Source organism: Pongo abelii, chromosome 6 (genome assembly GCF_028885655.2).
Source record: "Pongo abelii isolate AG06213 chromosome 6, NHGRI_mPonAbe1-v2.0_pri, whole genome shotgun sequence".
NCBI classification, from domain to species: domain Eukaryota; kingdom Metazoa; phylum Chordata; class Mammalia; order Primates; family Hominidae; genus Pongo; species Pongo abelii.
The window spans coordinates 84,292,880-84,306,554 of record NC_071991.2 but is presented as its reverse complement, the minus strand read 5'-3'; the positions used below and the strand labels follow the sequence as shown (position 1 = coordinate 84,306,554).

General features: G+C 33.2%; 1 protein-coding gene across 8 annotated transcripts in view; it reads left to right on the top strand.

The window, feature by feature from the left end:
* Positions 1-13,675, top strand: part of AKAP9 (A-kinase anchoring protein 9) — a 166,704-nt gene that overhangs the window by 116,328 nt on the left and 36,701 nt on the right. For 7 of the 8 annotated variants that reach the window (XM_054559493.2, XM_054559490.2, XM_054559492.2 and 4 more), the window contains 6 exons: positions 2,571-2,733; positions 3,568-3,780; positions 6,528-6,760; positions 7,728-7,847; positions 11,334-11,510; positions 12,181-12,285. In XM_054559493.2, the coding sequence (XP_054415468.1) occupies positions 2,571-2,733; positions 3,568-3,780; positions 6,528-6,760; positions 7,728-7,847; positions 11,334-11,510; positions 12,181-12,285 (1,011 nt within the window). The remainder of the gene's footprint in view (positions 1-2,570; positions 2,734-3,567; positions 3,781-6,527; positions 6,761-7,727; positions 7,848-11,333; positions 11,511-12,180; positions 12,286-13,675) is intronic. The other variant, XM_024249491.3, reaches the window with a different exon arrangement.

The window sequence follows — 13,675 nt, the reverse complement described above, 5'->3', positions numbered from 1 at the left end:
GTATGTTTATGATGCCAATCCTGAATAAGAATGGAATAATTATTATATTTGAGAGACTAGGTATTATAATACTTATAAGACAGCTAAGTGAATTGTCATTGAGCAATTAGGAAATGTTTACAATCATATGATATATTGGCTGTTCCAGTCCAGGAAAAAAGGAAGCTTGGGTTCTAATTTTAATATTCTTAACAACCTAAGAAACTTACTTTTTGTTTTTAATATGCCTCATAATCTTGTGGAACAAGACCCTTTTCTGCTTTTTATATGAAATATACTTTATAAACATTGTTAAGGATAAGTGTTTAGCATAAAGAGGCTTAAATATTTAGTATTTCAGGTTCACTACAAGTTATTCAGTATAACTAAAAGTTATTCAGCACTTTTTATGACTTTCATAGCTTTATCCTGTACTAGCTAATATTTAACAAGCCAGATGATTTTCAGAATAGTTTTGTTACCTCTTCTGCAACTTTTATATTAAAGTGACAGAATATTAACTGATATTTTACATGTGCTTTTAATGTAATAAGTTTCTTACTTTGGAAATAATAAATATGAAATCTCATATACTTCATATTGTTATAGATATTAGGAATAAACATACTCTAACTGAATGGAAGAGGATTCTTTAAATATTAAGTATTTAATGAACATTTATTTGAAGAGTGTCACTTATCTCCCGATGAAGTGTGGATCTCATCTGCTATAATAAATTTTTTTTTGCTAGATTTGCTGTATTTGATTGTTCCAACTTTTTCATTTTATTTTATAAAACAAGTTTTTCTCTTGTGGTTTTATGATAAATATTTAAATGAATTATAAGGCTGATTAAATCTGGTCAGGAAGTAGAACATAGAAGCAAAGACTTATTTAATTTACTTACCTAAAGCAAGCATTTATTTTGTTGTAAATCCTTTGTTGTATCCTTATAGTAAATTTGAAAAAGACAAAAAAAAGCATATCCTTTTTAGTTATATGTATTTACTAGATAGTCATTATGTAATGAACAGAAAAAAATCACAAACGTGTGTAAAAGCAATTGATGTTTTTAAAATATGGATTGTGACCGTAAATTCCCATTTACTTGTATATAAATTAGTTCATACTTTATTGTTATGTTTCTTTATAATAAAAATTAATGATATTAGTTATCCAGACTTTAAAGGAAAAACTCTTGCCAGTTAAAAGTAAAAATATTCCTTTTGAGATAACAACATATTATCATGGGTATTTTAGGAAATAATTTATAATTTAAAATGTACGATTAATTTTCTATTATGAGTCTTATACGTGTATTCATATGAATTTCAAATAAGTTATAAGTGATATTTAAAATATCCTATTAAAACAAGAATAATCGCATACTGGATATTTTGGAAATTGATTTAGAGTAGCCATCAAAAGCTATAGTTACTCTAAAATGCATTTGCTATGACAAATACCGCTCAGATGTGAAAAGCGGAAGTCTTTAACAATAAAGTATTCTTTAATATTATCATGATTTTGTAATACATTTTCAATATGTGACTATAAATTAGAAACCACTACATTTGATCATATTTTAAGCTTAAAATGTACTGATATCTTTTTAATGCACAAAGTACTTTATATATAACTTTACAAATTCTTATGACTTTACTGTGAGCCTGTTATTAACATATGTGATAATTTTTTCTTAAAATTTTTGGACTAAATACTAGAAACATTTGAGTTCAATTTTTTCCCATGTAATTGTTTCAGTAATAACAGATAAGCAAGTACTGATAGTCAAAAGCTCAGAAAACTAAGGCAGAGACAGTACTTTTCTGCAATTTCACACAGCTCATTTAGTAGCAGTGATCAAGAGAGCTTTGGCCTTAAGCCTCCTATCATCTTAAAAAATTGTTTAAGAATGTAGTCAGTATGTGCTATTGGTAGTATTTTAAGGAATCTGTGTTTATGGTTAATGTCTCTGTATTCTACGGTTTTGAAAATAAGCTGAATATTCATAGAAGCTTTAGGTGTTTCACAAATGGACAGAAATATAAAGCTTTTAGTGTTAAGTACATGGATTATAAATATAATTTCATTTTGTTGTGCTACTATCATTTTGTTAATTGATGCCATTGTATTAATCATGTGTTATTGATCCCCCACAGTATACAGCAGATACTGTAGGAGTCACAATCCATAAATACTAAATGTAAAAGAAGTTTATCATAGACCGTATAGTTACCTAAAATTCTTCGGCAAATACAATAAATGCCTGTGCTTCGTTAACTTTATATCTTCTTTTATATGATAAACTATACAGCCATTGATTTAAAGTGGTTTATATCCAAAAGAAGCATATTTTTTGTACAATAAAGCTAGAATACGTCACTTTACGAAAAGTTGTGCACAGCCAATATACGTCTCCTCTGATTTCTCCTACCTGCTAATCTTAGCATGCACTGGCAATATCTAAATGACTACAATTCAGTAGTATATCTTTATTTTAAAATCTTCCTTTTTTCCAGCTTTAATGGGGAATGAAACTAGTATTTCCACACTTTGTTTTCTTTTATGCATTGTTTCCCTCTGTTTAGCTTGAACATGCGAAAGTTACACAGACAGAGTTGATGCGTGAGTCATTTAGACAGAAACAAGAAGCAACAGAGTCCCTTAAGTGCCAAGAGGAACTTCGAGAGCGCCTTCATGAGGAGTCCAGGGCCAGAGAACAGCTAGCTGTGGAGCTCAGTAAGGCTGAGGGTGAGCAATTTGCCATTGACAACTAAGGGTAGAGAAATTTCAGTCTTAAAATAGAGATTTTTGATGCACAGCCGGGTTTGGAAGCCATCAATCCAATTTAGAATGACCATTAAAAAGTACTTGTGGTTTATCTTCAGAGTTCCTCCAAGCAATTTTTAGAACTATATATATATATATAATAAAAAGAATTTATCGAGTTACAGAAAATATTAATAATTTCAGAAAATACCAAAAAGGATGGTGGTGACTCGTTACCATAATCACACCATCTTAAGACAACCCTTGTAATTTAAAGATGAGGAAACTGAAGCTAAAAGATGTTATTAAATTGTTAAAGGGCACCAATACCATTAAATAGTGATTCCAGGCTTTGAATCCCTAAAGCCCTATGCTCTTTTTAATTCTCCTCTGCTGTTATGGGTGTTGGCCTTCTAAAATTACTTAAAATACCAACCTTCTAATTTTCAAAATGTGATTCAGTTCACAAGTATCTAATTTGTATTAAGCTTTTCAGAAACTTACTGTTTATATCTGTTTAATAAAGTGACTTACACCTATATAATGTGGTACTTTGGTATAGCAAAGTATTAGAAAATTCAGAGAAATTTCATGTTTATGCACAATGGCAAACAAGGAAATGTCTGCATTGACCATACCCTATTAAAGGTTGATAGTTGCTGTGATGAGCAGCAAATTCATTCAAGACTTTTAATAGGTTGGAATGATGGAAAGTTTTGCTAACAGTATAGTATACCTTTTGTTGTTTATATTAAAACCTAGTGGTTGAATTTGAAATGAATAATAGTTCTATTTTCTGTTAATTTTGTATTATAGGTGTCATTGATGGCTATGCAGATGAAAAAACTCTTTTTGAAAGGCAAATTCAGGAAAAAACTGATATAATAGATCGTCTTGAGCAGGAGTTGTTATGTGCAAGTAACAGATTACAAGAATTGGAGGCAGAGCAACAGCAGATCCAAGAAGAAAGAGAACTACTGTCCAGACAAAAGGAAGCTATGAAAGCAGAGGCAGGCCCAGTTGAACAACGTATGTATTTTCAGAATTTGTATGAAACAGTCCTCTGATTTTATTTGTATTCTTCAAAGGCTTAAGGAGGCTTTTTTCCTCTTTCAGTGCCGTTATTCATATATTTTATAGAGAGATTTGAAAAATTATAAGAAAATCTACCTTATAGATAAATGTCTTATTAGCTAATCATGTGGAATCAGGTTTTTTTTTTTCTTTTTCCTTAGGCAGATGTTAACAGGAAAAGATAGTTCTTCATTTATCCTCAAACTTCTGCTTCAAGAGAAAGCTGCAAATAATGAGGCAGGATATTTTAAAAATTGTGTAAGGTTTAGTTCTAATAGCAGAGAGGCAGCAAAAATGTATACTTGGATTAAATATCTAAAAGCACTGATCTGGCACTAGTAATGAGCAGGTGGAGGGGTTTTTTGAGTTGCAAGCAGAGTAAATTTAAAAAGGTCAGTGGCTGGTAGGCTGACATCTAGTTTAATGTAGTAGGAATTCAAATAATACTTAAATGTTTAAGTAACCTTTCATTTTTCATTAAATAAGAAATTAAGTAATATTTTAAAGTGAAAGTTTGTTTAACAGTAAATGTCAGTCTTTGTAACGATGGAACTTTAAATCCTGTTTATCATGTCTTCTCACTTTTGTATTACACATGCAGTTGGATTTTTAAATGTGCAGTTTCACTGATTTCATTTTATCAGTTTAGAAATACAGCATACATTTTTGTAATATAGTTAAGTTTCTTCCAGCTGCTCAAATTAATTAAACAGATTTAGTTTGAGATTTTTAATGTGGCAAGTATATGTCATGTGTGCAAAATATTCAAGAAATACTGGAACTTCTCAAAATGTTACCAGTGATAATCAGTGTCTTCAACTCTTGCTTTTGATACGTGTGTGTGCATGTGCATTATCCCATTTTAGGAAGTAGAAGACATATAAATTATACTTTTGTTGTGTCTTTTTTTTCTGTTTTTCTTTATTTTCCTAGGACTAGTAGATGCTGCAGTCGATGCAGCACCAGGAGCAGGTGTGTGTATACCATTGCATGGCCAATGTTTGGGTGGTAGACTTTAAACTCCAAAATGTGGGTGACCTCTGGATTTTCAGCCAACTAACATCTCTAGTTTTGCAGTGTTGCTGTTGTTCCATACTTACAGTTTTTCTCTTTAACAACAACAAATAAACTTTTCTTACAATAAAAGTACAAATTTTCATTTGAAATTAACATCTGAGATTCATACTGACCATCATCTTATGATGTCTATTTTTGCATAGAGCTTAAAACCATTTTGATTTTTGTTTGTTTGTTTGTTTGTTTTTTGAGATGGAGTCTTGCTCAGTCACCCAGGCTAGAGTGCAGTGGTGTGATCTCGGCTCACTGCAACCTCCGCCTCCTGGGTTCAAGCGATTCTTCCACCTCAGCCTCCTGAGTAACTGAGACTACAGGCGAGAGCCACCATGCCTGGCTAATTTTTTGTACTTTTAGTAGAGATGGGGTTTCACCATGTTGGCCAGGCTGGTCTCAATCTCCTGGCCTCAGGTGATCCACCCACCTCTGCCTCCCAGAGTGCTGGGATTACAGGCATAAGCCACCATACCCAGCCATTTTAAGTTTTTTAAGAAACCATTTAACAAATATATTAAATTCTTTCAATCTATGAGTTTTTAAAATGCTCCTTCTAAATCAGGAGGTATGTAAGATGATGGTAGCAAAAGGATCAGTGAAATTTAATAAGAGGCTCTCTGGTTGATTTATTTTTATATTAACATCTAATGTTGTTTTAAAAGGAAAGCTGTTTTCTAGAGATTCCTAGTCCTGAGTACAATGTTGGCATACTAGTTAGTTTAAAGACCCTAGGGATATGTTCTTTCCATTTTCTTCATTAGAAGATTGTTTTATTTTTACTATATACACTTTGTTATATTAATAATATTAATAGCTAACACATAGTGCTTACCATACCTCAGACACTCTTCTTTACATATATTAACTCATTTAATGCCAAAATAACTCTAAGAGATCAGTAATAATATTATTCTCAGTTTACATATAAGGAAACTAAAGGACATCATCATAATTGTCACATGGGAGATAAGTTGCTGAGCTAGGTTGAGCCTACGGTCTGTTCTTAAGCACTACACCACACTGCCTCTCATACATGTCAGTTTTCCCTTGATTCATACATGTGACCATGCAAAAGCAACTCAGGAATATGGATCTAATAAGGAGTAAGACTAACAGGAAATTTCAATTATAGCTGTATTTATATTTCTGTGACTCTTAGACTTGCCTTGGTTAAAGATTTACAGTGTTTGGTCTTCATGTTTATTGTGTATGCAAATAAAATTGACTTTATGGGTTTGGAATGAATTGCTTTTTGCCTGAGGTAAAGAAAATGGTGAGTTCTTTTCTGTGCTTGAATTTAATTGGACTTTGTTCTTTGCCCAATAGTAAAAATAGATTTTTTTTGGTCATTTGCTATGTTGTTTTCACAAAAATATTATTTTTAGTGACAGGGCATATTTTTTGTTAATAATTCTGTATAATTTTATTAATAATTGCTTGTTTACTTATATAGAAATATTTTAATATAATTTTGATATTTTCATAAGAGAATATTTACTTTCATGTGTATTTAAAATAATTCTCAGCCTTTTATTTCATGAACGTAAAATTTGGACATAGTTATCAGGGATTTCATTATCATAACATCATTAATTGTGATTTAATTCAGTATATTTTGTATTAATAAACAGAATTACTACAGGAGACAGAAAAATTAATGAAGGAAAAACTAGAAGTACAATGTCAAGCTGAAAAAGTACGTGATGACCTTCAAAAACAAGTGAAAGCTCTAGAAATAGATGTGGAAGAACAAGTCAGTAGGTTTATAGAGCTGGAGCAAGAAAAAAATGCTGAACTAATGGATTTAAGACAGCAAAACCAAGCATTGGAAAAGCAGTTAGAAAAAATGAGAAAATTTTTAGATGTAAGTATTCTCAAGTTGAATATTGATTTTTCTCAGTGGAATGTTCTTTGCTAGTATACTAGGCTATGAATTTTAAATTATGAAAAGACTGTTGAATTAGTTTTTCAGTGTTTTATTAGGTGTCGATTCTACTAATCGATCAAAAAGTACTATTCCAATTTAAGATTCCAATAATTTTTATTGTGCAGCACTCAGAATTAAAATCAGTACATTTTATTATGTATTGAATTATACATAATAAAAATTATGAATAAGCCCCACTAGTTTACCTTTCCAAATTCAGATCAGAAGCTTATTCTAGTTTTTTATTTAACCACAGACTAAGATAGGCAAAGAGATAATGGGCCACCACTGCTTCACCTGTAAAAGATACACATAGAACAGTGTGGCCGTTGGAAATGGGCCTGGAACAGTGGTCATGCTGCCATTACTCTCTTCCAAAAAGATGTTAAATCTCTAATGTCACATTTTTTTTCCTTTGAGATTTCACTTAAGCCTGATATTCTCTTCATAGATGAGAGAATCAGATTCTTACTCATTTTATAACTTTAGACATAAAACCTAGATTAGGATTCAAGAAATTGATTTACCAAACAATTTGTTTTATGTATTTTGTTTAATGGCTAAACTAATGTGGAATTCCTCCTTTGTTCCAGAAAAGTAAATTCATTTTAAGGTAAATATTTTTTCATCCTATATTTAATATTACTTGAATAAAAAAAGAAATGTACTTCAAATAATATTTTAATATTAATACTTGAATTTTTGTTGAGGAGGCCAAATAGGCTATATGGCGTATAAAAAATAAGATGTTATCTTTTAAAACATTTGTGGTTTGGGATGTTCCATGATCATCAGTCCTTTGTCTTCAAACAAAACTAACATATCTCTAAAGGAGAAGTAAGAAATAATAGCTTCACTAAATACTGTTTCTTCAGCTACTATCATTATTATCATTAAACTTTAGGAGCAAGCCATTGACAGAGAACATGAGAGAGATGTATTCCAACAGGAAATACAGAAGCTAGAACAGCAACTTAAGGTTGTTCCTCGATTCCAGCCTATCAGTGAACATCAAACTAGAGAGGTAAGAACTTCACTGATATTGCCCAACTTACAGTAATTTGTATCAAGTGTAAATAAGATGCATATCATTTAAAACTTAAAAGTGGATTCTTTCCTTTGTATGTAAATCTTCAAAATCAGAAAACTTAATATTACTTAAGCATGAGAAGGTAATTAACCCTAAAAATTGTTGGTATTGAAATTTGGAATCATTTCCATCTGCATATGTCTTCTAGTATTTCCCAATGAAATAAACTCTGTTTATTTCTTTATTCCCATTCCTAACAAAAGTGATCAAGAGAGTTATCTGTGTTCACTCTTTATTTTCCCATCCTATTCTCTTATTAGTCCACTCCAGTGAAGTATCCAACCCTTGTTTCTCAGTAGGGTTATACCTTCTACTCCATTTAAATTGTTCTTGTGAAGGTGACCCAGAGCCTCATGGCTATGGCTAATATCCAACTCTGTCTCCATCCTACTCAACCATTCAGAGGCATTTATTGCAGCCTTCTCCCAGAAATACTTCCTTCTCTTGTTTCTGTGACACACCTACTCCACTGGTCTCTCTCCTCTAGTCTTTGTTTCTCCTTTTCCTACCCAGCATAAATGATGGAGTGCCCCAAAACTTACTCTTGGGCCCCTTTTTATTTCCTATTTATAGCCTCTTCCCAGGCAGTCATATATAAATGACTCCACATTTGTATTTCCATCTGTGACGTTTCTGTTAAGTTCCAGAATTGGATATCCAGTGCCCACTCTGTCTCCGCTTAGATGTCTCAAAATTAACATGTCCAAAAGAGAGGTCTTGATTCCTGATTAGCCACTACCAGAGAAAGACAAGCGTAAAACATTTTCCTTCTTCATCTCAGTAAATTCTGTACCTTCTAACCTGCCCCATTGCTGAGAACTAGAATCAGCCTTGATTCTCCTGTTTTTCTCAACCCCTACTTCCAGCCCACTGATGGGTCAGACTGCACTACATCTTTCTGTTCTTTGCACTTTTGTTCATCTTCCTAAATCCCGGTTGTCACTTGTTTGCCTGGATCACTGTGGTAGCCTCTTAACCAGTCTCCCTGCTTCTCCTTTTTTCACCCCAACTGCCCATTTTCCTCATAGAAACATAGTCAAAACTCCACATTTACCAAGTGAATGCTACATAAATGAGAGACGATTCACTGTATGAATACCTAAAGATGGCTTGTCATGGTGATAAAGACATTGTGCTTAGGGTAAGGCAATCCCAGTTTGTATCATGGCTCTGCCGTTTACTAGGTAATGACAATAACTAAATCAGTTAACCTCTCAAATCTCTGTTAATACATTTCTAAAATAGAAATTGTAATAGCACCCACATCATAGGAGTGTTGACCTGGCACATAGTGAACACTTTAACTAGTATTATTTCTGAAACAATTTTTATTTCGAATGTAATTTCTAAACAGTTTAGTGGATTTCATTTCTCTTAAAGCCAAAGAAGTGCAGAGTGCCAATAAACTCCTTATAATAAAATGTTGTATACTAGAGTAGTACAAAAGTGTATCAGTCTCCAGGGCCGGGCGTGGTGGCTCAAGCCTGTAATCCCAGCACTTTGGGAGGCCGAGGTGGGCAGATCACGAGGTCGGGCAGATCACGAGGTCAGGCGATCGAGACCATCCCGGCTAACACGGTGAAACCCCATCTCTACTAAAAATACAAAAAAAAAAATTAGCCAGGCGTGGTGGTGGGCACCTGTAGTCCCAGCTACTCGGGAGGCTGAGACAGGAGAATGGCATGAACTCGGGAGGCAGAGCTTGCAAGGAGCTGAGATCGCGCCACTGCACTCCAGCCTGGGCGACAGAGCAAGACTCCGTCTCAAAAAAAAAAAAAAAGAAAAAAGTTATCCACAGTTTCTAGTTATTGCCCCATTTCTGACAAACATATTTTTGGCTTTTAAAAAGTAGTCATTTGTTGTACTTCAAAGAATATTTAAGCTCTAGAACCTAGGCTGTCATTTCCTATTATGTAGTTTTCTTTTATTTGAAAAGGTTGGCCTGCCTCGCTCATGAAACTTTAAGAAACTAACAAAGATGTGCATGTTTGATTTTTTTTTCTAACTGTTGCACCATTTTATTGTACCTATATTGTTGCCTTTTTTCTTAACCTTACTCCAAATCTTAGTCAACTTATTATTATTAAAGTTTCTCCTCAGCAGCTTTTTTTTCCCTTTTTTTTTTCTTTTTCTCTTTAAAACTGACTGCACGTATCAGTGGCTTTATTGCTATCATCCTTGAACCTGAAATTATAGTTAAGCTTGCATTCTTTTAATGTTCTGAGAAATAACTGTCATTTTTTAGATAATTTCCTCAGAATATTTCACTGAAAAGGTAGAATTACTTTATTTCTTACCATCACATGTCGCTTTTTTTAAAGTAAGCTTTCCTTCCTCACTTTCCATACAGTATTACTAATCCTTCCTGTCACAGAACCATTCACTTGAAGGGATCTCCATATCATTCCTAGGGAATAGGTCTTGGCACACACATCATTATTTTGGTTAAAGGAGAAACCAAGACTAGAGACATTTAGGGAAACATTCAAGGTGCACAGATCCCTCTCACACCCCTTCACCCTTATCTCTTTCCTGGGCTGATGGAATGTATAGGTTGAAAAAGTTTTCCCAATGACTGTTTTCAAAATATAGTCCATAAAAGATTTATTTAGGTCATTTTATCTCATACAAGAGTAAATCAGTACCTGCAAATTTGTCATCTTTATTAGGATTTAGTGTACTTGTGCCATTAGATAATTCAGCCTTATGAAAAATGCATTTTTTCCCCTCTTCCTAGGTGAAGAAAGTCTTAGCCTTAAGAGAAAGATTTTTTAAAGGATTACGTGAAAGCAATATTATTTGTGGTCTACTAGTGTTGCTTAATTTTTTCAACTTGTAAAATGTCACCTTTGTTGGAGACAACAGTTGCTATCTTTATACAAAGTTAAATTAGTATAACATTTAAAAATACTTTTTAGAAAAAAATTTTTGAAATGAAGATATGTTTTATATGCATTGAGTATTCTTTAAAATGCTTGAGAGAAGTGTTTCAGATTTCAGATATTTTGAATTTTGTAATATTTGCATTATACTTACCTATTCAGCATCCTAATTTGAAATGTGAAATGCTCCAATGAGCATTTCCTTTGAGCATGATGTCAGTGCTCAAAAAGTTTCAGATTTTGACCTGGGCTTGTTGGTGTGTATCTGTAGTCCCAGCTACTCAGGAGGCTGATGCAGGAGAATTGCTTGAGCCCAGGAGTTTGAGGCTGTAGTGCATGACGATCGTGCCTGTAAATAGCCACTGCATTCCAGCCTGGGTAACATAATGAGACTCCATTTCTTAAACAGACAAACAAAAAAGTTTCAGATTTTGGAGCATTTTGGATTGTAGATATCCAAAATGAGGGATAACTCAACCTATACTAACTAGCTTGCTGAAATTTTTTTAAATTAAATTTTTTGCCTCTTATATTTCAGGTTGAACAGTTAGCAAATCATCTGAAAGAAAAAACAGACAAATGCAGTGAGCTTTTGCTCTCTAAAGAGCAGCTTCAAAGGGATATACAAGAAAGGAATGAAGAAATAGAGAAACTGGAGTTCAGAGTAAGAGAACTGGAGCAGGCGCTACTTGTGAGTGCAGATACTTTTCAAAAGGTGTGGCATTTTATTTGGGCTAACTTTATTAAGTGTTTTAATGAAGAATACTCTTAAATTGTCAACTTCTTGTAGGTATTATTACATAATATGTTTATGTCTCTGTTGACATCGTAACCATTTCTGTTTGTTCTTATTTCCAAATGTTGCTTGCATGTCTTAGTCCTGAGAAGGGAAGAGTTTTTTGTTGTTGTTGTTTTGTTTTGTTTTGTTTTGTTTTTTGGAGACGTAGTTTCACTCTTCTTGCCCAGGCTGGAGTGCAATGGTGCGACCTAGGCTTACCACAACCTCCACCTCCCGAGTTCAAGCGATTCTTCTGCCTCAGCCTCTGAAGGAGCTGGGATTACAGGCATGAGCCACCACACCCAGCTGATTTTTGTATTTTTAGTAGAGACAGGGTTTCTCCATGTTGATCAGGCTGGTCTCAAACTCCCAGCCTCAGGTGATCCACCTACCTCAGCCTCCCAAAGTGCTGGAATTACAGGCGTGAGCCATCGTGCCCGGCCAACTTTTTTATTATTCACTAATTAGAAGTAGACTTGCTACTTCTAATTGGAGAAACAGGATTGCTGCTTCTCAGAAAAAAAAAAAAAAGCAAACAAAAACAAAAAAAAATGGATAATCAGGATTTAATTTATCAAATTTTGAGAAAATTTTTATATATTTGAAGGTGGAGGACCGAAAACACTTTGGAGCTGTAGAAGCTAAACCAGAATTGTCCCTAGAAGTACAATTGCAGGCTGAACGAGATGCCATAGACAGAAAGGAAAAAGAGGTAAGGAGTTTATTTTTAAATGACACAGTGTGGTTTGAATTATTTTAAATCAGTTACCTTGAAAATATTATTTGAACTGAATGGAGTTTATGATCTAAAACCAAAGTTGAGGCTGTTTCTCAGCCCAATGCCAAAATTGACCTTGGAGGCAGTAAACATATGAGTAATTAAGCTGACGGGAAAGAAGAGTGCTCCAGATAGAGAGAATAGCCAGTGTAAAGGCCTTGAAGCAGGACAAAGTTTGGAGGAACAGGAAGAAGGCCAATTTAGCAGGAGTGTAGAGGGTGGAGAGATATAGTAGTGTTAGGACAAAAGGCAATATCCCTTTTCTCCTAACCGTAGAATACATATTGAATTATTGCTGCTTTGCTGTGTGGTTTTTTATTATTATTGTTATTATTATATTGCCCTGGGAGATTATAGTCCTATTTTACAATATAGAGAATATGTTCTTAAAACAAAAGTTTAATAGTAAATTGCTTTAATAATAAAGCAATTAAGCAATTATATAAAGTTCTCCTTTGTTTCTCTGCCCCTTCTTCCAAAAAACTAAAAATCTGCTTTCAGAACAATGGTAACCTCAACTTCCTAATTTATAACTTATTTAAGCCTTTGTCTACTAATAGTTTTTTTAAAACGTATCCTACTCTACATTGTCTAGCTATATCTTATCATTTAAAATGTTTAAAAATTTTTTAATTACATTTTTGTCTCTAATAGTCTCAGAAGACTTACTATATTTTAACAAATAGTTATGAACTTAAGCTGCTTTGAAAAATATAAGAATGATTTAGATATCAGCTAAAACTATAGTTCAGAAAACCTGTAGATTAGAGGAGAAAAAAGGCATCTATGTAAGTGACTGTAGTTGAAATCATTTCCATGAGAAGGATTATTTTCTCACTATCACATAATACTGAGTAATGTTTATCTGAGAGGCTCTTATTTATTTTGACTTTTGATTTTTTTTATGGGAGGTGGGGAGCACTTTTGTTTATATGTAACTATTTCTGTGTTTCAAAGAGTTAACATTTAAAGATTTCCCTTAAACTGAGTAAAGTAATTATATGTTGCCTAAAAAAACAGACCTTCTCAACTGGACCCAAAGCAATGATAGTTGACTGTGGATAATTGATTAACCTTACTGATTTTATATTTTTATTATCTTTTGAATATAATATAGCACTGCTATCTTGAATTAAGTATCTAATAACTGTCTACCTTTTACTCAGAATCATAGTTGTTCAAAACTATGAGAAACTTTAGAGGGCATCTGTCAACTGACTGATGTTTTTTACAGATAAGGAGAGAAACGGTAAATGAGTAAGAGGTTAAACTGACAGCTAACCCTAATAACAGTAACAAGTACTTTATCAAAACCCATTCACCT